This window comes from Stegastes partitus, unplaced genomic scaffold, assembly GCF_000690725.1.
Source record: "Stegastes partitus isolate 25-593 unplaced genomic scaffold, Stegastes_partitus-1.0.2 Scaffold1009, whole genome shotgun sequence".
NCBI lineage: Eukaryota > Metazoa > Chordata > Actinopteri > Pomacentridae > Stegastes > Stegastes partitus.
In genome coordinates, this window is record NW_007578740.1 from 46,128 (window position 1) to 73,096 (window position 26,969).

At 42.4% G+C, this 26,969-nt stretch overlaps 1 protein-coding gene across 2 annotated transcripts in view; it reads right to left on the bottom strand.

Annotated features, from left to right (window-relative positions):
* Positions 1–274: 274 nt before the first annotated feature.
* The window catches only part of ago3a (argonaute RISC catalytic component 3a), a 34,848-nt gene continuing 8,153 nt past the window's right edge, over positions 275–26,969 (bottom strand). Inside the window, exons 2-19 of one of the 2 annotated variants that reach the window (XM_008294964.1) lie at positions 22,598–22,769; positions 22,194–22,314; positions 21,432–21,640; positions 20,460–20,596; positions 18,350–18,484; positions 18,076–18,163; positions 16,226–16,373; positions 15,854–15,973; positions 13,609–13,731; positions 12,588–12,721; positions 11,800–11,984; positions 11,292–11,451; positions 11,051–11,141; positions 10,640–10,834; positions 9,962–10,096; positions 9,287–9,388; positions 8,387–8,586; positions 275–8,227 (exon numbers count right to left, since the gene is read on the bottom strand). In XM_008294964.1, coding sequence (XP_008293186.1) covers positions 8,119–8,227; positions 8,387–8,586; positions 9,287–9,388; positions 9,962–10,096; positions 10,640–10,834; positions 11,051–11,141; positions 11,292–11,451; positions 11,800–11,984; positions 12,588–12,721; positions 13,609–13,731; positions 15,854–15,973; positions 16,226–16,373; positions 18,076–18,163; positions 18,350–18,484; positions 20,460–20,596; positions 21,432–21,640; positions 22,194–22,314; positions 22,598–22,769 — 2,564 coding nt within the window. In that variant the 3' untranslated portion in view covers positions 275–8,118. Of the gene's footprint in view, positions 8,228–8,386; positions 8,587–9,286; positions 9,389–9,961; positions 10,097–10,639; positions 10,835–11,050; positions 11,142–11,291; positions 11,452–11,799; positions 11,985–12,587; positions 12,722–13,587; positions 13,732–15,853; positions 15,974–16,225; positions 16,374–18,075; positions 18,164–18,349; positions 18,485–20,459; positions 20,597–21,431; positions 21,641–22,193; positions 22,315–22,597; positions 22,770–26,969 lie in introns of both variants that reach the window. The other variant, XM_008294963.1, reaches the window with a different exon arrangement.

Below are 26,969 nucleotides of genomic sequence, written 5' to 3' on the forward strand. Positions count from 1 at the left end.
TACCCCTTTTAAAAACAAAACCAAAAAAAGAACCCGGAAAAGTGAAGAAGAAAAAAAGATGTAGAGTGAGACTGATCTCTGGTTGTATTCATCCTAGAATAGTGGCTGATCTCTGTACAGTATAGTGAAATACTCAATAGAACAGAACTTGGCCTAAATCAACCATTCAATATCTTTTACTTACAACTGTGACAGACCTACATGTTTATAAAGTTTGTGATTTTATGAGGTGGTAATATGTGGTTCCATAACACACATCACTAAGACAACTAAGGTAAAGCAAAGCATTTTATTGCAAGTATTAGTCAAAGATGCACTTCAAACTGAAGCAAAGCAACACTAAAAGGGCCAACAACCTATAAGAGAGAGTTACAAAAGAAAGAGACATTTAAAACTGAAAGGAATAGAGCTGTTGGTACAACAGAGCCTTTGCAAAAGAACACAGAGACTGAGACATGGATCATCTGGTGGTGAAGGTTCACTGTTCAATGTACACATCCGTTTGCTGGTGCCTCAACTCAGAGGTATCAGAGCCCAAGATCTTTCGACTGAAATAAGACTGACACAGGAGCGATGCTACATTGACAATATGAATATTTGAACAATCAAAGAGTACGCAAAGTGTTTTCAAATCCTTGGCCGCTGTCGAATATCTGTCTCCAAAAACCATTGTGTGAATACAAGAAACGGCATCAGGAGCCTAATCTCTTCTGCAATATTTGGTTTGAGGTCGTTTGGAATGCAAATGACATGAAAAACAGGTTAAACGTCTGATAGCCATGGGAGTAAACATTATGGTAAACATGTATTAAACCAAAAACAAAAGCTGATTTGGTTTAACAGGACAGAGGGCCTACTGGCTTTGGAACAGGATTGACAACACTCAAAAGGTCCATGTCTCTGATCCTCTGATGGGGTGAGGGACAACCAACAGAAATGTTTTAAAAAAGGAAGAAAAAAAAAACAATAATTCATCACAACACAGTTCATCCTTGGTTCATTATACAGGCACAGGTCTCTGAAATCCAGCACGCTGGGGAACCTCCTGGTTCTCGCCGGGCCCGGGTCAAAAAGCATCTGAAAATATCTGCTCTTTGGATATGCCGTCACTGACAACACGATGATAACCAATGAACTTATACGAAACACAGGGAAGTGTGTAAAAGTCAAATTAGCATATTGAGAATTTTTAACGATGATATCTGCGTTGTCCTGAGGCAGCGGGCGACTGCTCATCCTGGAACAAAAAAACAAATGCCATGTTTCCAAATACCGTTTGACCCGGACCCGGTTTCTGTTCTGACATCAGTACAAATGAGACGGAGCAATTTTCAAAAGCTTACACTTCGTTTCGTACATCAGAGTTCACTAAGTTCTGTTAGTGGTTTACATGAGAAGTGAGAAGAGATGAGGATGCCGGTTGGGGAATCAGGCAGATCAAGTACGTAGGCTAGTTTTGTTTTTTTTCTTCTTGGTAGGCCACCCAACACCAGGCATTGCAAAAAAGTCACATAGATTTCTGACAACTATGTAAGAACGCACTTAAGGCTGAGGCATGTCTTCTCTTATTGGAATGAGACCTGTTCCTGCTGTAAAATACTCTGGCACAAGAAAAAAAAAAACCTTGACAGGAGACAATCAGAAGAAAGAAGCAACGCCTACACACTAAAAATTTTTCACCGTAATCCAAAGAATTTTTGCCTTTCCAACATCTTTTCTTCGTTTCCCCTGCCGTTCTTCTCTAAATGTTATTTTATTTTACACTCTTCCACTTTGCCCTTTACTGGCTCGGGGAATTGACATGGCTAACGTACCAATTAGCAGCTCGGGATGAAAAGTCAGCTATTCGACACTCAAGTCAGTGTGGTTCAGAAATGGTTCCCTTCGTCAAGAGATGAGCGGCAACATGTGGGGGTTGGCGTTTTGGCCTTCTCGGGTGGCGAAAGAAGAGTGGAGGCTAAAGAATAGGGAAAAAGGAGGCGGGAAGAGTTGACCTGTAGATATGAACCTGACACGCAGCTCTCGTCACAAGTCAAATCCGCCTCCTCCCTTCCCTCCACCTCGCACCCCCCTCCATATTGTTGTGCTTGCGTGTCTCGGAGAATAAGGCGTCAACATGGAGGGGGAGGGGCTTAAAAACAACAAAAAAAAAGGCCTCTTCCTCCTGGCTCCGCCCCCACCATGCTGCAAAAAAAAAAAAAAATGATGCGGAGACTCCAGCCGCTTTAAACGCACTCTCAATAAATACACCATAAAATATTCCGCATATATATATTTCATATATATATTTAAAGAACAACACATTTAAATAGGACAACAAAATAAAAGTCGGCTCAAGAACAATTTTTCAAAGTCGGATAAGTGTTAAGACAAAACAGAATAATTTTTTTTTTTTTTTAACAGTTATACTTAATTTTTTTTTTTTTGACTCTAAAATAGTTACTGTATAAGAATATCGCAATCAGGCATTACTCAAGCATTATATGTCATAATAAAAGCAATCTGCAGTTTTCTTTCATGTAGTATAACATATGCAGCATACCAAGGTAAGTGAGGTGCAGTGTTTTTGTTTTTTTTTTTTGTTGAGATTTCTTGTAATAGAAAGATTTCACCCCCTGGACTGAAAAGGTACCCACAGAACTACAGACACATCCTCGGTATTTTTTTGTCGACACCCTACCGGCTTCTAAACAAGGATACTGCTGGGCACGCATTCCCTCCATCAGGGACAAGACACATGGCAGGGCATTGCACTAGGATGAAAGAATGCCATGAGCTGCTACTAGGGCTGGGCATCACCGTGAGAAAAAAGTCTGAATACTGACACTGGCTCTGTTTTATTTCTGTACCTGGCTGTAAAAATGAATGAAAGCGTACTTCACCGTGCAACAGATTCAAAGTCTGTTCTGCCGTTCTTTTGCTTTGCTTAGTGGAAAAAAAACTAAAACTAAATGCCATTTTTGTTATTATTCCTCAGTGCAAAAATCTACTATTGTAAAAAGTTCCGGGCTGCATTTTATTTCTTAAAACTTGCATTTTTGGATGCCAAAAAAAACCAAAAAATAAATGTGGAAGGATGAGTTGACACCCAGCCCTAGCTGTAACAAAGTGTCAAGTGGCAGTTCCAGAGAGAAGACCGCCACCCGAGAGCAGACCGGCTCCACCGAGCCAACAACAAAGTCACGAGAGCATGAGGCACACTTTTAATGACCGACTGCTTTGTTTGGTAACACACATCCCTTCGATTCCTCGTTTACGCTGAGGCTTTGGATCCTCTCCTCCTCCTCCTCCTCCTCCTCCTCCTCCTCCTCCTCCCTCCCTCGAGGACGGAGAGGACTGGAGGGACAGAGATTGAAACCTCTTGGCTATGTGTCTGAGTGAGAGTGGCAGTCTCTAAAGTGCTGTGCTATGTTTGTCATTCGTGGGCTGGGCTGTGTCGCACCACGCTAGTGTCAGCTATGACCCCCCCAAACCACCCCATCCCCGACCCCATCCCACCCCGCCAACCCACCCAAATGCACATTCCACTGTACCAACAACACCATTGGTCCAAGACACTAAATGCACTAGGAAGCAAGAGCTCAACCACAACCATATACTTGGCATAATATTCTATTTCTATGTAGGCGTAATGTCTAAATACATGAAACACAAGTTTGCATTGCCGTCTCTAAAAAACAAACATGTAAAGTGTGTGTGTGTGTGTGCATGTGTGTGTGTGTGTGTGTAAAATGCAGCTATTCCTGCATGTGTTTTTGAAAAGGAGATTCTATTTCTTTGATTTTACATTTTATCTTTCAATTGACAGCACCATCAAGAGGAAAGGCACTTTCTGTGGACTTTTTCTCGCTCCATTGCTACTTTCCACCGCAAATAGAGACCAACCAAAAAATCAGGGAGGTTGATCGATTACTCAGAATGGAGACACTGACCTTTTTGGAGTTGATTAATTCTTCACAAGACGGTGGGGGTCAGATTTTAGATAGTTTTCTTTCACATCAGCGTTCACAAACCTAATTGAGAGCTGAAGGAACACAGCTACCCGCAAAGCTTAGCGTACCTTTCAATCTAAAATTAATCAGGGATTGCAAACGAGAGCGTCCCCCCCGTTACGCAACACAAACGCCTGTTGAGGAATAATTGGCCGAATAAATATTGTCTTGGTATCCCGTCGAGTGTTCACTTCCGCAGGCCCCAAAAATGGTCTTTGCTCACGTTGGGTCACTTCTCTACGAGCTAATATTTGCAAAGCAGAGCTGATGACATTTCAAATGTAAGCGAGGCAAACACATCTGCTATGTAAACATGTGTTCAACTGCCCTCAGGGGTGGAGTTTACATACAAAACCTGTACACGGATTACAGACAGCAGAGATATAGTGAGTCAATCATCCTCCCCACCCCGTCAAACAACTTCCAACATAACCCGCCGCCTCATGTTTTCATTCATCAGCTTTGATTCCTTCCACAAAAAAAAAAAAAAACACCACGCACGCGCAAACATACTTGAATGAACCCCACTACATCCCACTATGTCGTCCTTCAGTTCTAACCTTCCTTACGGCTCCCAGGGGGATTGGATGAGATTGTACGGCCATGGAATGTAGTCCTCTGGCACAGGGGAGTAAATGTTTGGGAGCAAAAGAGAGCAAAAATAAGATTACAGGCTTTGTCACACCACAGATTTACCGAGAGGCCGACTCTTTGTATTTGTGTGCACATAAAGTGGCTCGAATAAGGAGACCCAGTCTGAGGAAAGCAACAGAGGTCGCAATCCGACGTAAATCCCCCGAGGCTTTAAACACAAAGGAATGGAGAACTACTACCCCCTTGTTACGTTATTCTTTGATCACACATGACTTTGAAATGATTCACCGAGACTTTCAAAAAACCACTTGCCCGTTTTCTTTTCACTCTCCCCTCTTGATAAGGAGCAGGCATCAGCACCAGTTGTAGGAAACCCGAGAACATTCAAGAGCAGAAGCTCAATACATCAACCGACTCTTCTCCTATTCTGCCGTCGCCACAATAGGCTCGTGACGTCCCAACACAAAGGCTCTCAGAGTACAGTATGTTAATCTTTTGTCTCCTCACAGACGAACCTCCAATTGTATGAACATCTACGAATAAAGAAATAAGCATTCAGCATCTCGCGAGTTTTTTTTTTTTTTCTTTTCCAAACATCGAAGCAAGAGGTGGTTTGAGTCCACGTCCCTATCAATAACAGTATGACAGTCCAAACACACATCACTAGTTTTCAACAAGCCCACCACTGTTCACACATACACTATACGTTATACAGTGACACAGGAACAAGTCAACAGTCTATTGCAATAATAAAACTTTGTTATACCTTTTTAACCGTTACTTATCATGATACATTTATTACTAAGATTAATAATTAGACTACTTTTGTTTTTTTTTTTCTGTTAGCAAAAATAAGTGGTGTGTGCATTACATAATTTAAAATGTACAAATATACTTTCTGATCTGGCTTTTTTTTTTCTAAAAAAAAGGCTTTCAGATACTAGTGAAATCATGAAGGCTCAAACCCACTGGCTTCCACACTGGAAGGCTAGCCCGTGAAAGGCAGTCAAATGCGACAGCGGAGGCAGGACCCTACATTAATACCTCGCCGTCCGAGGCAACGTCCGCCATTGTACCATCAACGCCAATCCAACCCGAATGAAATCGTAAAACCTGTACCTCCCTTCACCGACCACAGCAGTGGATCCGTCTCCTGTCCTTCAGAGAGTGAGGTTAACTGTTTGTTTTTTCCTACCATACCCATCTGCTCATACACAGTCTCATGCAGAGGTTCAGCTTCAAATTCTAATTCAGACAAGAGTAGCACCACGCTTGTGTTCAGTCCCCGAAACACATGCTTCTTTTAGTGCAGATAACTTTTTTAAAAACACCCCCCTCCCTCCCTCCCCCACGAACAAGCTTCAGGCCTTCAGCGGATGAGAGGAGCTACATGGTGACCGTAATCCACAATTCACATCAACAGTCAGCTGTACTTCTGTAGCAATTCTTGGTCATCCACTCGACTCCTCGACTTTGTTCTGAAGCCAGTCCCGACTTTGGGCCAGTCACGTGGGCAGGAGCTAAACTTGTCCTCGGGTTAAGGATTTCTACTGAAAGGAAAAAATGTTGTTGAAAACATTAGTTTACGACAAGTCTAAGTCCGTGCCCAGGAACCTGGCCCGTGAGTTACAAACACACTGTAGCAGCTGGATCCACGTCTGGTGAATATTAAGCAAAAAAGACAACTTCGGCCCGCTTTGCTTGAATGCTGCTCCGAAGCAAAGCCAACAGCTAACACTGCTGTATAGGCAAATACAATAAATATATTGATCTTAGGTTGATTTGAATGAGATGTATAGAAAAGTCAGTAGACGGTTGTTGAGAGAGAATAAGAGGCATCGGGTGAAACTTTCTTGCTTCAAACTATCTTATGCTGTCCATTCGTTGGAATATGCTTTTTGATCATTCTACCCCGCTGAAATAAGATCCCTACGACAAGTCGCGCAGCTTTCGACCATTATATACTTAACCTCCACCAGGCACTTGAATACTACCTCTTTATGGCCTTTATACTCCGCTTTGCTGCAGTCAGGTGAAAAACTTTGTTATTCTTAGGAATTAAGAAAAATCAACCTCTTTTAGCATTACTCTGAAATCATGCCCGTTGATCAAAAAGTATTCTCAAACCACAGAGGCGCATAAAATCCTTCAGTTCAAGTAAAAACAAGAAAATCACCAAAACTGCAGTTGCACCATTTTTGCCCAACAGCAAGGGCAAAACTCAGAAAACACGCCGATCAGTCGACTCACGGAGGAGCGAACACATGAGAGGGTCTCGCGAAACGTTTCTCCGCGCTTTCGAATGAAATGTTCTAACTGTACTTTCGAGTCGTTTAAGTCCCCTAAAAATCCTCTTCCCTTCGTTCAGCTGATTATTGCACTAGAGGAAACCATCGACGTAATCTCTTATTTACCCACCATCTCGAGCTCAAGAGGGAAATGCAAAATAAAGCACTGAGAGGAAATGAATGCACGACAGTTACTAAGATTAAAAAAAACAAAAGCTTACATGATTAAGTAAGTCTGAAAAAGTTAGAATCAGAAAATGTTTTTGACATAATATAGAAGAAACCGTAACAACCAGAATCAAACAACAGTGTTATACTTTAAATAAAATCCATAGATGGCTGCAATTCAGCAATTGATATATCAGCCAATAGAAACTGCCCCTTTGTTCAAATGTGACAGCTGACTGTTAGAAATAAATCAAAACTGATCTGAAGTCTTACACGACAACAATTACATGTTGTGACTTTTAGGGGGCATTTATACCTCGTCGCCAACAGGTGGCAGTGTGCTCAAAAGAACATGTAGCTCCATACAAGTAAGTGGTGATATCACACACCAGGGGGAAAGTGACAGAACAGGAGAGGAAACAAGAGGGGGAAATAAAAGTGGCAACTGGGAGGACCCTCTAGTCCGTGAAACTAGAATCTAAAACAAAACCCTCCTGGTAACTCCAGACTCTTGGGAGTTTCATTGGGGTGGAGAATCAACGACAAACTACAGTAAAACTGACAGAATGTAAAAGTGCTGCTGCTCAAACTGACTTGAGGTACTGGAGATGGCAAAGGAGCAGATTAATAGACGATTACGAAAGACTGTGCCAAAGGAAAAGTAAAAAGAAAGAAAGAAACAAAAAAAAAACACCCACTAGGTCACGAGTAAAGAAGACAAAACAGGGAAGAACAGATAGGAGGGGCGATGAAAAGGGGGCCTGATAAGGGTGAAAATAAACTAGTTGGCTGGTTTAATATTGCATAATAGTGCTGAGTTTCTCTCTTGTTTGTTTTTAAAGCAGCGTTTGCATCCTCAAGTCCAGTGTGGGGGTGCCTCCTCCCCTCCCTCCTCCCTGCTTTCCTCTGCACAGTGTCAGGTCCGGATTGACTAGGCATGGGGGGGGGCGGGTAGGGGGGGTTGGGACTTGCACCTATGAGGACTCCTTGACTGGCAAGCCAGGCGTGCATGGTTGTGTCTGTGTGTTTTTATGTGTGTGTTAAGGGTGGCAATGGTTGGGGAGGGTGGGTGGAGCTCAGGCGAAGTACATGGTCCTCAGGGTGTCATGGTGGATCTGAACAGCTTTGGCCAGCGCCTGGGGGTCCCGACCGTTACTCTGACCAGACACATGGCTGCCCTCAGCGCTGCGGAAGAAAGACGACAGGACCGGTTACGAAAAAAAAAAAAGTTCAATAACAACGGCAAGCATGCAAAAGAAAAAGCTGTAAGTAAAACAAGAAAAGTGTCTTAACCTTTACATCCACATTTAAAAAAAACAAGAAATATCTTTGGACTCTTCTCACCTGTCGTGTTCTTTGTCCACCAGATGGTAGCGTGCGCGGAAGGCCACCAGGTGGGCATAGTAGGCTGGCGCAGGGATGGAGACTGAGCGGGTACAGCGCACATAGGTGTGGCACAACTGGTAGGTGAGCAGCTGGAACTCATCAGCGGTAAAACAATTGTCGTCCCACAGTACATGGTAGTGGGAGGGCCGACTGGTGCCCTACGAGCAGGGAAACAAATGGCACGTTTGAACAGTGATTACGTTTAATTTTACGATCCATTTTTAACTGGTATTTGTCTTAGTGGGCTCACATTAAAGAGAAAAAAGCATGTTTAGCCCCAAAGTGTCACATAACTACACTGAAAGCGATAAAATAATTATAGTTAAACATTTAAAGCTTTGACTAAAAATACAATCATTGTACCTTTACAGGAATAACAACAGCATGGTGGTGATTTAGGAGTTAAAGATTCATCCTCCACATGATGTTGCTGAAATTTGTTGTCAAAGTTCTAATTCTTCTCAGTTTTACAAATGGCAAAAGAAGAGTATAACCCTCTTTCCTGTTTACTGTAGTCAAATAAAAGATCGAAGCTCCTCGTATAACATTTTTGCCGCACCACATTTCCTAGCTACATACTGTTTTGTTCTGATTTGTTACTACTGCAATGGTGAGGATGCTCTTAATACTATAAAACTTCATCAAAACTTGTCATGAAACATTTCAATTGCCTTTTAAAGACAACTAAAAATGTCCAAAATGGTCAGAAGTGGTTCACAGAGCAGAAATAATCGTCTCTTGTGAGTGCTTTGTTCCTAAAATCCCATTTATCAGTTACATTAGAATGATGCAGAGTGTGGTGAAATAATGCTGAAAGAGGCAGAATTCTGGGCAGAGAAGACAAGAGTTTGGTCAGACCTGTATTCCAGCGTGACTGCAGAGGTAAAAGTCAAACTCGTAGGGATGCGTGATGTCCGTATCCACGGTAGTACCAGCAGGAATGTTTCCACTACGTCCAACCTGACAAAGCAAAACCAAGGTCACTCCCTACTAATGCCTTTGTTTTTTTTTTCCATTTTTCACCAAAAACACAAAGTGGAAGGAGGAAAAACAACAACGAGCAAAAGCTTTTAAAGCATTAAGAGATGTCAGGGAGTAAAAATCCTAATTATTAAAAAAAATAACTAGTTGATGGAGCGACCCGGGCGAAGGTTCACCAACCGCTTCCCAATCAACCAATTAAAAGTCTAATACCCCAGAGGGCCTAATGCTCCGTAAGAGAGTGCCTGCACTGAAAATAAGGTTGTTACTGGCTCGGTCTTACTCTGGGGGCCTTGAGTGCCACTCCAGAGCTCTTGGTGTGCATTGGGCCCTAATGCTTTAATCGAATGTAATTACAGGGGTTAGGAGGGTGAACAGTCCAATTGACAACAAAAGGTAATTAAAGAGGCCCATTTTCGGTACTTGATGTGCTAATACAGAGCATAAAAAAGAATATGGACTAACACATAACACACTGTACTGACTTTAATGGGTACCATTACGGTGTCATGGTGTGCCTGAGCCGTGTGTTTGTGTGCGGCAGAGACTCACTCTCTCGTTGCGGTCGGCACAGAAGAGGCGTGTATGGTGGCGTTTTTGCACAACAATGTAGGTGATGCCTGGCTGGTACTCCTTCTCCAGGCTGATACAGGCCTCACGGATGGCCAGCAGCTCATAATACAGCACCTGAAGAAGAGAAAGAAAAAGTCTGCTTGAAGAAAACCCTTAAAGAGCACCTGAAAAAAAGACAAATAAACTATTGTCTCCATACGCTATACAGTACAGTCGTGACTCAATAATCCGACACTAAATGTAAAACTTTCTTTTATGTCGGATAGCAAGGCTGTCGGATTGTCAAGATGGAGGTCGAGATACAAGGAGGGCTTGATGCTGGAAGGTTTTCCAGTAGGTCTACTGTGCAGTTAATCAATAAAAACATTTCTGTCATCTCTGATTAAAAAAGTAATTTTTTTAAGCTTGTACACTTATATTTAATGGGATCTACCAGTCCAAGCAAACATTCTGTTAGTATCCAGCAAAAACGCAGAAAAATAAACTCCCCAAGTGTATCATCTCTATGTAAAATATCTAGATTATGACTCGTAAGACATAAAGAAGAACATTTTCAAAAGCAAATGCTGCAGAATTTAGGATGGTATCTGGTATTAAATCCACACTCCGACTAAAACTACATTTTTTAAGTAAAATACGGAACACTTTGGAGCTGACCTGTCTGAACTGGCCTTCTGAAACTCCATCCCTGTAGAAAATGATCCTGGTGGGCTTGTAGCGGGTTGACTTGTAGAACTGGATGAGTAATTCCCGCACCATGGAGGCCAGGTCCTGGATAACCTCCTGCCTGGGCCTCTGGACTCGCACAGTGGCACAATACCTGCTGGGGTGGGCGTCCATGCTGCCTACCACCTAAAAGACAAGAGTGAGGAGGGGAAGGTGTAAGTCAAGGGGAATGATGATAGATTACAATGTGAGAGGAAACATTACAGGAGGGAGAAAGAAACATGACAAATCTCATTGAAACATTACTGTCAAGAGTGAATGGGAATGATACCAGGACAAAAATTACAAGTTGGCAAATTTAACAAATAGATGAGGTGGAAATAAAGAAAAAAAAAAACGTACTGCTGCAATTGAAGGCTTCTTCCCATCCCCGGCTGGCGGATGTGTAACATCTGCTCCCAAGAAGATAACTGGCTGCTGAAACACTGATGGTCTGTGAATCAAAAAACATAGAAAGAACATTAGCTAAGAGAAGATGTGTAACAATATACACAGTGTCATCAAACTGGTGAACAATTTAATGCATTTCAAACAAGCTTTACTAGACATGGATATGACGTATGAGAGGGAGAGCGTGGCTTACCGTTGGTGAGGCACCAGGATGTTGTTGATGCCTCCCAGCTTCACATTGATCTTGAGGCAGAGGTTGGAGAGGGTCTGAGGTGACGTCTTCACCACGTTCTTAACCTGAACACACTGCGTGGCCATGCCCAGGAGGGTGTCTCCCACACGCTTGACCTCCGCTATGAAGGGTTAAGAAAGTGAGTAAATAAAGTGAAAATCTAAGCAGTTTCAGAATTTTATACCTTTTAAAACAGTCGCACAGACCTCATAATGTTGTTCCATATTTCTCGGCAGTAAAATTTTTTTGCTTTGCTTTTTGTTTTCAAAGTTACTCATAGTTTAACAAAAACAGACAAATATGTAACTGAAGCCGACAGTATTTGCTCCATATTGAGCGCAGCGCCATCCCTCCACTGAATCACTGAGGAAGAGTAAATTGCACTCAGTCCCAGGACGGCATTAGTGTCTTAGACAGAAATGTATCTCTGTAGTCCAAGATATTATGTGTTTCTAAGCAGTTTTCTAACCGTAGACTGGAGTCTTTCCCGGCAGGATGACGATGATGAGCTGAAGTCCGGCGTAGGTGTTCTTCAGGTGTCTGAACATGGGCTCCACGCTGTCTGCTCCCTGGGCGTATTTACAGAAACATGGCTGGCCCTGGATGGGCATCCCAGCATCCTTAGAGATTTTACGAAGCTGGTCTGTGAAACCCCTGCACGAGGAAACGAAAGGGAGCAAAGGGTAAACAAGGCCTCCATTTGGAAAGCCTCAGGGCTGAGTAATCCTGCCTGAGTACTTAAAATTCCAGCTTGAACAGTTGTACTGGTATTGCATTTACCCATGTCGCTGACGGAATCCTTCTTAACTCATGTTTGACAATACAAGGTATTTAGGGTTTAGAAACTACGGATGAAAAAGCCGCTTTCGTCAAACTGACAAAGTTATTTTTTCATTATTGTGTACAGACCCAGTGGTATTAGAATGAAAAAATATACAAACACCAGCGCCATGAGAGGCTCTATTTGTTATTATCTGCAACAAACAAATGTGAATCCATGCAAATTCACAGTTTGGGAGAAAGAAATAAACAACAAAGAATAACCTAATGGGCTCATCTCTAACATCGTGGCAGCTTAACGAGGAAGGCAGACGAGACGGGGGATTTGAAGAAACATCTACCAGGACGTGTCATAAATACATTTTATGGGGGCTTAAGTGAGGATCATCACTCCTCACATTGTGACAAAAGAATCTACAGAAAGGAGTTTTTAAAACCTTACAGGAAAAAAAACAACATATTAGCAAAGGCTCTCACTTGAGGATTTCTTCCCGACACTGCCTCTGTGTGGCGAAGCAGGCAATGGCCCACATCTTGATCTCCACCCCAGTGTGGAACTGCTTCCCCCTCATGTCCCACACCCCGTGGCTGGGCGTGGCTACAGTGCGGTTCTGAAACAACATCGCAATCTCAACACATGTACTCGTGATTAAATGGGCAAACACTCGCTTTCGTACTGTCCACACAGGCTCACTCACGCTCCAACGAGTAGACAAACAAATGAGCGCACGGCCACGCACGCCTTTCGCTCGCTGCACGTCTGCACACAAATTCACACTTTGACATGAAATCACTCCAAGAAACATGCACGTGTAAACCAGAGAAAATGTAACTTTAACATCAAACAACAACAAATGGAAGATATCATCAATAAGTAACAGGAAGAGTAAAGTGGTTTTATGTGAACCTTTAATGAATTTGCTGGTGTGATGCACTGTTTTCAAGATACATATGAGGGAATTTGGTGTGTGTGTATCACATGCAGCACCAAATGTGCTATTGCGTCATATTTTTCTGTAATACACACACCCAAATTTACAGGTGTGTCTCCTCAAAGAAGATAAACAGACAGATGTTAATCAACACTGGAGTTCAGTCTCAATAAGCTGCTTGTTTAATCATTTTTTGGAAAATCTCTTTTGATATGAAGCAAAGGTTGTGCAATGTTTTTAGCTCCATCTCTTATAATAATCTACATGTAAGAAGCTTCCCAATCATGATTTGGACATTTGTTTTTGTAGCAGATGGACAAAAATGTTTCATGTCCTTTCAAAAGAACACCGTTTTTTTTAAAAGTTGGAATCAAAGGCTGCGTTATCGAGACTCAACCACAACAGCCAAAAAAGACTGACACCATGAAGTACAAACAGAAGCCGGTGAGTTAGTTCCCCCAAAGACACACTGAAATAAAAGCTTGCGGAAGGGGAGAGCGTGTCAGACAAACAGAGAGAATGGGCGTGATTTAAAGGAAGGGTACCATAAAGTGCTCTGTGCTCACCCTGCCGCCGTACTGCAGCATGGGGGCGGGTAGCACTCGCCCCGTCACGTGGGCCATCTCGTCGCGCACTTTGAACTGGAATTCCTGCACGAATGGGTCCGCCTCGTAGTTGGCACTGCGCACCTGCGGGGAGAGAGGAGGGGTGAGAGAATTAGGCACAGGGTCAGGCTGAGGTATTTCATGACTGCGTGATTTAAGGGCCTTGCAGAACTGAAAGGTTAGAGTATAGAGCACTCCTAGTCTCGTTTACCTATTCACTCATTCGTGACCCATGTGCAGGAAATCAGTCACACTGCACTTTGGGCTATATCCAAGATACAGCTTGAATTGCACATGATAAAATACTGGTTATGGCTTTATTACTTAGATCTGTCAATTTAGTTGTTTTCTACATGTAGGTAGCCTGGAATAATAATAATTGATCAGATGTATGTAGCGCTTTCTAGACACTCAAAGTCACTTTACGCTGTCAGCTATTCATTCACACACATTCATTCCAGTGGTGGTAAACTACGATTGTAGCCACAGCCGCCCTGGGGCAGACTGACAGAGGCGTGGCTGCCATTCTGCCCCTCTGACCACCACCTCAAACAATCCATTCATACGCATTCAGACCAGGCAAGGTGGGTGAATTGTCTTGCCCAAGGACACAACGACCATGACGCAGGTTACAGGGCGGAATCGAACCACCAACCTTCCGATCATTGACCAACTCGCTCTACCACCTGTCAATAGGCGCAATACGACTGATTTCGTGCAGATGGGTCACATTTATGGCTTATTTTATTTAAAGGAATACACCTCTGTCTTGTTTGTCCATTAACTATAAGGTTACAGCCAGCAGCCTGTTAGCTTAGCATAAAGATGAAGAAGGGAAAACAGCTGGCTTAGCTCAATTTGAAGGCAGCAAAATTTGACAACCACTACCTCCAAAGCCTACTATTAACACATTATATCTCATTTCTTTATAATAAAAAACTTCATTGTAAATTGGTGTAAGTATTATAAAAACATTTAAAAAGCAATGCTATCCATTTTCTACTGTTTCCAGTCGCTAGTTTTAAGAATGTTAACAGGAGCATTTCCCAAGTTCTTTGCGAGCTCCAACCAAACTCAGCTTCCTGTCCTGTCGTTGTTGTTTATGTTTACCATGGTGTGAAGCTGTAACCGTTTTTTACAGTGTAGGATTGTATATAATGCTGGTGCATAGGAAAAACGGAACGGTAAATTCCTGAAATGTCACAAAATGTCAGGCATCAGCACCCTACTCTAAAATAACTTCAATCATACAGGGTACATCATCACCTGAGCTGGCACGGTACCCAGATGTATTACAGAGTGTATTATGTACTTCTGACAGACACAGCTTATCAGCTTGTGTTGTCCTTTCGTGACTTTCAATCTCTGCTGTTCCACCCACATTTCTCCGCCAGTTTCAAGTAATGGGTGCTTCTAAATGAAAACACCAGCACAGCGATGTCTGCAATGATTTCCTGCATGCAACTCCAGTCATTTTAGCCCCAGAGTGAGCAGATAAGGAGACGTGGTTTAATAAGGCAACAACAGGTATTAAATGGGCATCGCTAATCTGATGGTGGCCAGAGGCAGCGAGTTTACAGTCTGTCAGTCTGTCCATAAACAAAAAGATGCAGACGCTGCAGTAGCTTCGCATTAAACCCATTATGGCTGTGGCATGTTGTTGACCCGAAGTACGTCTGCGCTGTAATTGCCAAATGTGACGGAGAAGCGTGCAGACATGCCTCTGTTAACAATATAAAATGAGAATGTGGGTGAGGTGATTATAAAACCAGTAATCTGATATGAAGACGAGCAGTACAACACACCACAGGCAAAATGTTGACAAGAATAGCAACATGGGATTTTTACAGAATTGTTACCCACTACAGTTAAAATATTCAATCAGGTCGATCATTTTAAACTATATAATTAGTGTATATTACAAATCCTTTATGTGATTCTTCCCCTGAATTCTGCATCCTCTGTGTCATTATGTCTTCAACCTTAAGTGATGTAAATGTCAACTATAGTTTAACTAGATTGGATGATTAATTTTCAAGTGCATATTACTTCAAAAACAAATATTTAGAATCCAAGTAAATAAACATCACTGTGGATTCTTTTAACTTTAGTAATACAACACATCTAACAAAGATAATTCCTTTTTATTCTAGTATTTAAACACTGTACCAGCGATATGAACCCTTGATTTGTGTCCAGTACTCACCAGCCTGCTGATCTCCTCTTGTCTGTCAGGTGCAGAACGAGCTGTGGCTTTGATCATCGTGGAGGTCTGATTATCTGTCAGCTTCTTAATGCACCGTTGACCGGCTACAATGTTACACACCTGAAAGGAAACAAAAGTTTGAACAAGCGTATATATATATATTTTTTTATCTTAGTACTTGTTAAGCAGAAGATGATTTCTTGTGCACACTTGAGCTCTTTCTCCAGCTGCTCTGCATCTATTTATAGAGCTGATACAGAAGCACACCTGCGAGCTGCCCAACAGACCACACACTGCAGATTTAATCATACTCGACATATGGTTAATGTCAGCCGCCATAACGGAGTGGAACAGCATCTTGTTGTCTCTCACCTCCAGAGGCAGGTAGGTGTGCTTTTGCTCCTGGCCCACCTGTAGACAGGGCAAATGTGGGTACTTGAGCTGCAGGTTGTACTTCTCCCTGAAGTACTGGGCTACAGTACGCTCTACAGTCTGACCGTTTTCCAACTGTAGCGGGAACCTGCAGAGGAAAAAAAAAAACAACCACAGTATGTTAAATCAAGAGGTCACTGGAGGCCACTATATTAAACGTCTGTAGCTCATCAGAACTGATCGAGGCATATTTGAGTGGATGTACACTATCTCAAGCCCACCCACAGTGCAATGGTTTATAATTTCTTTTTTGTTTGTTTTACATGTTAAAATATAAATGGGAAGTTGGGATGCAAGCTGCTTCTTTCACAATGCAAAGCTAATGTTTTGCACATCTTATGTAACAAAGAATAGGTTTGCTGATTGTAATATACCATAAGTGTAGCTACATTTGTCAGGAATATATAATTACAGTCTTGACTCGATAATCCGACACTAAATGTAAAACCTTCTTTTATGTCAGATAGCAAGGCTGTCGGATTGTCAAGACGGAGGTCGAGATACAAGGAGGGCTTGATGGTCATTTGTTGTTAATTATTGTTCAAAGTTGTTATAATAACTAGTAGGGCTGGTCTGAATAACACTTTCTGGTCTCCGGATATTCCGGCCCAATTAATGATGAATATCAGAATATTCGGCGCAGTCGGGGGACACTTCCACCCCAGGGGTGCGCTCTGATGGGCTGGAAGTGGCTGGAATACACAGGCAGTACTTGGCTGCTGATGCCGGTTTAGGATAGCGGTCACATTTCTGTTTCCACCTTTGGTGCTGCCACCACCATCCATCTTCCATAAACACTGAGCACGCTCGCTGCGTGTGACGTCGTTGTGTCGTCTTCTGTGCATGCGGGACACTTTTGGGTCGTATGAAGTTCACACAGCAGATCACATACAAGTCGCATTTAATTGGAAATGTGAATGAACTCACACAAAAATTGGATTTCACAAAAAAATCCAAACTGAGCATTACGTCCTGCAGTGTGAACGCAGCCAATCTGTGGGATTGTTCAGTCAGATAATACGCCATTACCCTTACTTGTGACATAAAACGTCATGTCAGAGTCGGAATCCAAGGCTGTCAGTATGATAAGGCTGTTTTTCATGGGCTCTGTTTGTTTTTCAAAAAAACCTGTCGGATAGCAAAGTTTTCAGATTGTTAAGGGTCAGATTATCAATTCACGACTGTAATTGCATTTTTTATGTTTCATGTGTTAAAACATAAATGGAAGTGGGGATGCAAGTTGTTTCTTTTACAATGCAAAGCTAATGTTTTGCACATTATGTAACTAGGAATATGTTTGCTGACTGTAATATACCATAAGTGTAGCTACATTTGTCAGGAATATATAAATATGAGGTTAAAACTTCGTATTGCAAGACACATAATCAGAGTGGGGGCAAAAGAAAAGGACCGGGATGATGACGAAGTGACTTTTTGCCTGCACACATATTTACATCACGTATAAGACGGATCTGTGTAAAACAGACCACAAATGTGCACTTGACAACTGGATCAATTAATGATAGTTAAAAAGTAACTTATCCAGCCAGTACTACATAATACAATTCTACGCTGATAGACTGAAGATCAGCAACCACACAGCCACTTCACCGACAGATGACTAACGCTGACTGCATGGTTGTCGGATGAGTCAGCCATTATCTGGTTTGTTTGGTGCTGAATTGGTGATCGCATCCTCTTTGGTGCGCCTTCCCTTCCCCCCCCACTATCCCATCCACACACTTCGCCCAGAGTCTCCGGTTCCCTCGCCCGCCCGGAGGCTGACTCACGTTTGATGGCTGGCAGGCCGACGGGTCACGTTGCAGACACGGTACTTCCTCCGCATGGTTCCACAGTGCGTCACCTCCACCTTCAAACCTGGTGAATAATATAACGTGTTGGAGTAGCAGTAAGAATGTGTTTGTGTGTGTGTGTGTGAATGGCTGTGAAATGTTCTCTCCCTGTTGCTGCTCAAACTGTTTTCCTTTGCCCACGCACACTTTTATTCATCTAATTTAACCCCATCTCTTATGTGCAGGCACCACCTTCCACCGCGGGCTTCACCTTTGATTTCTTTGGTGAATTTGACCCGGTGTGAGTCTGTGAGAGGACGAGGCTGCTCATCTATGTTGTGGATATCCAGCACTTCACACATGAACTGGATGACTGGCTGGGCTTTGTAGAAGGCTGTGGCAGACACTGAAAGGCAAAGCAGAAACATCACGTCATTTGGGACACAAACAAAAGGTGATGCATGAATACCAGATGAGTTTCAACACAGGGACAGAATATAGGTTCTTGCAGGTATGTCACATGTGTGCTAGTACGACCAAAAATGCTAAATAAATGCAGCAGAAAACCTGTTTGAACACAGGAAATGCAATTCATGCAGCAGCAGATGTTCAGATCCTCTAAATTGGCAGGTTCTGTTATTTTCAGATACAATGCTTCCTCTCAGTATAAGCACATTAAAATACGATAGGCGAGATGACAAAGCAAGGTGTAAGGCATCGGGAGACGTTAAAATTTAGAGGAAAAAAAGCTATGAAAACACGAATGCAAGAAATAAGAAATCCAAAAATGGACAGATAGATGGGGAGAGTGCAGCGGTGAGGTGGAGGAAGTTGTTGACGAGCGATCTGGCTCAGCTGCTGTGATGTAAAAAAAAAGTCCTCTGAAAGCATTGCAAACGCACATCTGTGAGTGACGCTGCAACACGAAGGCAGACGGCATTGTAGAAGCGGTGTCTACGTGAGGCTCGGACAGCCTTTCATCACAGACAGGAAGTGACGTTGCTCCTCATTGTGTTCCCCACGCATTACGTTGTCATTTCTGTGCATGTAAAAACCGTCTGAGTCACTCATGTAAATGTGAAATTTAAAAAGGTTTCGTTTCTCCATAATTACAATTGCTCGATATACACACTTTTCATTACACATGATACGGAGCGTGGGAGGCGGTGTTTGTTGCCTTCATGCTTAAGTATTTAGATAGGTTCACTCGGCCGCTTTGCCGGCGCACAATGTCGTGCTGATTGCTGTGCAAACAGTTTTTGAGTTCTACTTTGCTGATGGAGGGAGACTTGAGGCGCTCGTCGGATTTCCAAAGGACGAGAGGGCGGGAAAAGGAGACAAAGAGAAAATCTGAGAGTAGAGAGAGGCAAAGAGACAGAGGCTTCAAGCGCTCGGAGAAAAACAAAAGCCATCTCAAGGAAATACTCCACACAGCTACCCTCCTGACCTCAGCAACACCCACCAGTCTCACTCATGCAGGCACAACTAACACACAAGCTGCCCCCTTGTCTCCACAGCAACAAACCAGTCAGTTCCCATCCAGCCAGAAGCCCACCTTCCTCCATGTTCCTTAAACACACTCTCTCTCTCACACACACTCCCTCTCTCTCCTGTCAGCAGCAGAGGCTTGTTCTCCAACAGCCTCCTGCAGCGTGCATATGGCAGAAACACATTCTCAACCACCCTTTCTGTCACGTATTTTCCACAAATAATAACAGTTGGAAATGGTAGTGCACTATGTAAATAAAGAGATCCCCTACTGGAGACGGTTACCAAACTAGATCTTGAACCGTCCTCTTCTCTTCCAAACAACCAGTTCTCATCCAGCAGAACTGACTCAGTTCTGACAAATTAAAAACAAAAAGCAATTATATCTGAGAGTTTCACTCTTCGGCTGCTTCTTAAAATTACCTAGTTCCCCCAGCACACCACCAAAACATGAGCTTGTAAAAGCCGTGAGAGTCCTGCAGATCCAGTGACACAGCCTGAGTGACAATGTCTAGTTAGATTTATGTTAAATACAGCTATTCAATTTCCTCTAACAAAACATCTCAAAAAGTAAATTGATCATGTGCAAATCTCTAAAAATAGCCTGTATCATGGCGGCTCCATGTCATTCTAATCTATCTGCTTAATTATTAAAATCTAATTTCCCCGGCCGCAAAAGAGGAACAGCAAAATCAATTTCTGTGTGACTGTACACAAGAGGACATTTTTATTTTCTGTTTATAAAACAAAGATCGAATTACAGAGTCCTGTGCATATTTCAGTACTTTTTAAATATGGACAGTTTTATTTACATCATATACTTCTCACAGCTTTGTCAGGCAACAAGCAATTAAAAATGAAAGCAAAGGTAAACAGTGGAGTTTGTTCCTTACCATCAATGTTAAGCATCATCTTCCACATGGCAGGGCGCACGGATTGGTGGAAGCCAAACCAAACCTCTCTCCCGCCTCCCAGAGGATGGTCGTAGCCCTCTGGAGCTGAGAAGAAGGATCGACCTACTGGAGTGTACCTAGACAGAGAGAAAATAGCAAATGAGGTGAGTGAATGAAAGAAAATGGGGTGTTGAAATTGAAAAAGTAGTAGAACAAGGGGTACGCTCAAAAAAAGGGTACAGAGGATGACAGTAAATGTATTAGTTGACACATCCTGAACTGAGAATGTAGGTCAGTCAGTATGTGTTGATACGGTGTCACAGGCAGCTGCTCTTAAACAGTAGAGTGAAATGAGAGGGTGGTGACACTGCCGGCACCCATCGGCTTCTCATTATTCTGTCCAAAAGACACATTACCGATTGTAAAACATTTTTCTGAGTGAATCCTACACAGACAATGTGTCAAATGTGACAACGTGGGCTCCCAGCTCCTGTGAGCAGAGCTAAATGAAAGGTGTCGATATAACCGCTTTTTAATAATGCCGTGGAAGAGACTTTCATTAAAGCTCTGGCAATATTGTGTTCGGCGTGCTGAACCTGAAGAAACAGATATTGAGGGGAAGGTAGTATGGCGCATTTTGAGCGACCGTGTGAGCTGTGTTTGATTTCCGCTGGGATAAGAGTGCTGATATTGGTGCCACGATGACAACACAAACATTTACTGTGAGTATCGAAGGAATCCATTTTACAATGTGTTTGATTTTTTCATCTTTTGATTGAATGCTTGGTGACTGAAGATGGAGGTGGGGAAATTCAGGAAGGATAAACAGGAGGTTTATTTGCGAGAAATTTCATTCTTTAATTTTATCTGCTAATGACTAAAAAATAAAAATAATGATCTAGTTAAGGCCCTGGCTGACATCGAAGGTGTGAATGAATCGTTATGAAAAAAAGAAAGCCATCAGCAGCTCACTTCATGGAGGGCAGGTGTCGCAGCACTACGTCTACTGCGTGTACAGGGTTGGTGCTGATGGGCTTGTCCAACTCAAGGGGCTCAGGCATGCTGCGTCCAGTCAGCACCTCGTGGAGCATGTGCCAGCTGACCAGAGACACAAACTTGATGGAAACTTTGAAGGGTCGATCCTTCCCTCCCTCACCAGGAAGAGTGACATCCAGGTCCACCTGTGGGGCGACACAAGAGGAGTGAAGACACTCTTGAATCAGTGAAAGTACTTTTCAAGTAGTAAGTGGATTACAGTATTTCTCACTTAAGGAGATAATGAACAGTTGTGACTGTGTCTGTGTGCATGGACGTGGTTTAGAAGATACAACACTGTTCTCTTACAGCCCTTCATGTGTAATAACATCATGTTTAATGCTGGTCTTTCACCCAATAACATTTTTTACTGCAGTAACAGAATTAAGATAAGATAAGATAATATATGTGTATGTGATTGTGGGTACATTATCCTCCATGTGTGTTCATATCCATATGTAGATTCATCTGTCTGGCATATTGCCTCTATGAGAACTTTACTATTATATCTTATATTTCTTAGCCCTATGCACTTTTGTAATTTCTTCTCCTACGTCTTTCATGCCTTATCTGTATCAAGCTGCTGCAACGTGTGAATTTCCCCAGTGAGGGAACAATAAAGTTTATCTTATCTTATACTGAGGTTGTGCTAAAAACAAAAGTTCATTCAATTAATTTGCGTCTTTGTTTCCGGCTTACCCCCGTGGGTGCCACAGGCAGTGGGTTGGCTGTGTACAGGCTTTTCTTTCCATCATAGACTGGCCTGCGATCCCCAAAGATTGTCACCTTGAAGTGCTGCACCATAGAGTCAACCACCTCCCTGCACGACACACAACAGATGTTTAGTTGCATTGGAGCTCAGAAAATACTGACGTGTTTCAGAAAGAATGTTTAAGCTGTCAAATCAACAATCAAACAATTAATGAGGTCATCCATGTATCAAAGGTCTAATGTGTTGATTAACAGCCAACTATTCCTCATCAAGTCACTGTAATCTTAATATCTCTCAATATTACATATCGCCCATTTCTAATGTAATGTTATTATGTTTGAGGAAGGCAGAGGAGAGGTTTTACAGCCAGCAGCCAGAGGGTCCGTCCTACCTGTTGACTCGCCGTGGGCACTTGTCAGGCTTGATGTCCACCTCGTAGAGGTAGACATCCATCTTGGGGATCTCCACCTGGAAGCAGTTGGCCAGCAGCTTGATTGGCTTCCCCATGGTGCCATAGCCAGGCCGCCGAGGCATGGAGAACAGGGACTGGGCCCCAACGGCTCCTACGAGGAAAACAAGGAGGGAAGGATGAAACGAAAGGAAAAAAAGACAGTTTAGTGTAGCTCTGGAGGATGAGGACAAAAAATAAAATAAAATAAAAAATAGCCAATACATCAGCATTCTGACACTGAATGGTATCAGATCACCACAGACACAGTATTATAGTACAAACACCTCTTCTCTGTTTTGTATTTAAATTTTAAGTTTCAGTAAGTTTGCTGTTTAAATGCATATGTTGCATCATCCTACCAGAGTAGAAATAAAAATTTAACCCTAAAAAAAAAAAAAAAAAAAAAAAAACAGACAAGACCTAGTGACAAAAAAAGGAATGCTGAATGACTTAAAAAGGTACTGTACTGTTTTTCAATTCTCTGCCAGTGCTTTGTTAGAACTAGATGGTAAAACGCACACTCATATTGTGACAAGATTGTCTGACGGTGGATAAAAACAAACACTGAATCTACAAATGTCAGGATAAGTGGTGTAAAGGAGAAACACCAAAATAAACACGGTCACATATCTATGCAACACTGACGATAAACTTGATCTGACTTATTGAGAAGAGTTCAGAGAGGATGCATCGGGAGGAAAAGTCAGTTTCAGAATGAATAACAAATGATCGTGATTAATAAAAACCCCACACGTACACAACATAGTAAAGGCTTTGTTTTGTGTTTAGGCGTTTCATGGAAAACCAACTCTAAGAACAAACAGCTGCACACATGAGGGGACTCAGGTGTGTTTGAATCATGTGATACACCACATCTAAATCAGGCAGTGCAACAACTGTGTCAGCCAAATAATGGCATAAACCTTTTCGTAGACGCATATCGAAAAAAAAAAGAATTTCCCATGAAAATTAAGTTAAAAATGATAAAAGATAAAAACAAGTTAAAGGTTAATGCATTTCGTCTAAAATAAAAAAAACAAACTTGTTCCTGGAATTGTTCTCCAACAATACAAGACGACATTATTAGTGAACGGCAGCAATAACGCAACAGAAACTGTGCTAGGAAATCGCCTTTTATACGACACATTGGTTCTACTCAAACTAAGTACTGCAACTGCACTCGCACAAAGGCCGAGAGATGTTTTAGACGTGAGTCACTTTGATCCAGAAACAGTGAGCTCTGTTCAACTTAATGTGTCACACTCATGTCAGGGCTATTTTTGGGTCTGCTTAGGCTTGCCTTCCACATCACGCTTGAGAAAACAAACGGTTTCGCCGACGTGCCAATACAACGTTTGGATTCAGCTCGTGATGCTATTGTGCATTCTGACACAGCTGCTTTGACACAAAAACTCCTGGTTTGTGTATTTTTGTTTATGCCCCAACTTTCAACCCACATGGCCTTTTTTTCTTTCCCCCAACTTCACTTTCAGTCTATCAAAAAAAAAAATGTTCCTAATGTGTCATTGATAAATGAGAGTCATGCTTCGGTGTGATTCATCACCGATTTGACTCATAGGTCCACATGTGTGGGTGATTCTGGGGTTGAGGGCCCTGCTGAAGGGAAGTTTAAAAAAAAAAAAAGAAACTCCCCACAACAGAACAGAAACCTCCTGTGACTTCTTCGCAGACAACATGAGCTTGTTTATTTACAGTTGGAAGTTAGTGCTTTCTGCCCCGCTCCATTTTTTCGGTTACTCCTCTGGTGGGCTGTGGACGGTGAAGGGCCCTTGTTTGAAACAGCCAGCTTGGATAAAATGCTGAAAAGAGAGGAAAGTCTGGAATTCCTGCCACGGCTGTCACTCTCACACAAAGCCATGTGCACACAAACTTTGTCATGGTAATTTCCCCTGGGGGCCCTTGGTGAAACTTGTGAGGTAAGTCCAATTTCACACATACGAGTGACAAAGAGAAGGAAGGCTGATATTATGGTAAGTCTTCATTAGAGCTAAAGAAAAAGGGGGGTGTCTGCTACAGATTAAGAGGTGGTCAGAGTCAGTCGATTTCAGGACAGGACTCGCTCAAGACACTCCTATTCTGTGCTGTGATGGTCCTGGGGAGAAGTTGGCGAGCAGGACAAGGATAGCAGGGAGTGGCAGGATTATAGAGTGGGCAGAGTTGGTGTTTTCCAACTTTCATCTGCCTCTTGGAACTGGCTTCCATTCAGCGTGAGTCAGAGAAGCACCACAGGAAGAGAAACACACATGTGAGCATCCTGCTTCTGGACTCAGCAGTGGATGAGCTACAGCAGCAGTGATGGAGTCCTTACAGCAAAGAAAAGGAAAAAGCACACTCACACGCATACCCCACACTGGAGTAAGTTCTGGTATTCCACCCACTAGAACACACACACACACACACACACACACACACACTTAGTTTGTTTCCGTCTGAAAACCACACAGAGAGACGTACAGTAATTTGTAGTTGTGGTGATGCACAGACATGCCGGAAGAATGGGCTTTTATTTCCCATATTACACAGCCAGTTGCTATTTTTGGCATTTTTGCACAAGCAGATGCATTTCTGGGTGGTTTTCCAAACCAGAGACAAAGCAATAAACTTCCACTTTCAAACAAATAAACTGCTCCTGACACAGCAAGTGCAATCTCTGAGGCCAAACTTCCAAAAAAAAAAACGTTGCACCAACTAATCTACCCATCCTGTGTGTTTGGATGGTTAGAATCTGACAAGATGCAAACAGGCATCAAAACAAACAAGTTGTGCAGCTCTAATCAAAACGCCAGCATTGTCGCCTTGGTATTTGGCGAGCCCTCCTCTGCATTCTTTGGCTTCCTGCTGATGAAATCTTGGGATATTTAGCTTTCCTGTGTAAGGATGGATACTGCCAGACAATTAATAGTTCTTCAGGAACCAGCTCTCTATTTGATGAAAAGGAAATTGAATGACTTTCTTCATTTTACGTCGTAAAGTCTGATTTCGACCCCAGAATACGACGGCCATCACAAAACATTCAGCTTAAGAAACTTTGGCCGCAGCGTTCATCTGCAGTGATTTCTTCTTGCTACGAACGCAGATGGGACCTTATAACATCACGCACATGCTGAGAAAAAAATCCAACAGGCATGTGACACAGATGTGTTTTCCAGAATTTTCTGAATAGCCAACCTGACCCTGATCATTCAGCGACGCATCAGATACCGTCCCCACAATCTGCCTTTCTTCCTTTACAAACAGACATAACAGACATCCACTGAAGAGGTCTCAGAGGGAAGTTTAACCGTCGTGTCTGGGAGAACAGCGCACTCCAGTCTCAAGCTTCTGCACATTTATTTAAGTTACCTTGTAATGCAAGAGAGGCAGCTTGTCTACAAATTACTACGAAATGTTCAAGACATGTAAGCGATGTTACTGTGATGACTGAGACCTCGGCGGTGGAAATGATCCCTCTCAGGGTTTGCTAAGCTTGTGTGGAAGTTGTGTAAACATGCAAACATGCTTGCGAGAGTTTTACAGGAACATGAAAATTCAGGACAAAAACTGCGAAACGATGACCTCTGCCGCCGATAGACGACTGGTTATATTTGCCTATGACAAATAGTGAAAGCACAACCATAAATCCACACATTAAATGCTCACTGAGTCTTTGTATAGCAAGTGTAAGGGTGCAAGGAAACTTTCCCTTGGTTGAGTTGAAAAATGCTGTACTGTGTGTGTGAGTGTGTGTGTGTACTTTTAGATAATTACAGGAAGGACGTGCCGTAACAAACAGAAGAGAATAGACTGAATCCTCCCCTTGTCTATCAGTATGTTCTCATTCCTTGAGCCTGTAAATCCACATAATAAAAGCTGACAGAAAGGATTGTAAAGACGCTAAAAATCTGTAGAAATGTGTGGATGAAGAGCGTCATTGAAGCTCTGGATCGGCTGCATCTTGCAGCAAGAGAAGTTGCCTTTGTTAGCCTCTATAGAACAATTTTGAATTAATTTTATGAATGCATAATTTATTCTATTACCTCGGTGTAGTGATGGATCATCATTTCACACAATTCCATAAGATACATCAGCATTTTAATTCTGATTTGATTCTGTTCACTCTGAGGAATTGCTTTAAATGAAAAATGTTTTGTTATTCCTTTTTATATATTGCCAGTGAAAAAGACAACCTTACAGAGAGTTCTACACATAACATATAGACCCAGATGAAATTGGTAATAACAAAGAAATTATCGGTTAACATTTGAGATGAACAATCACAGGTAAAGCAGTCTGAGTTAATTTGCTATAAACG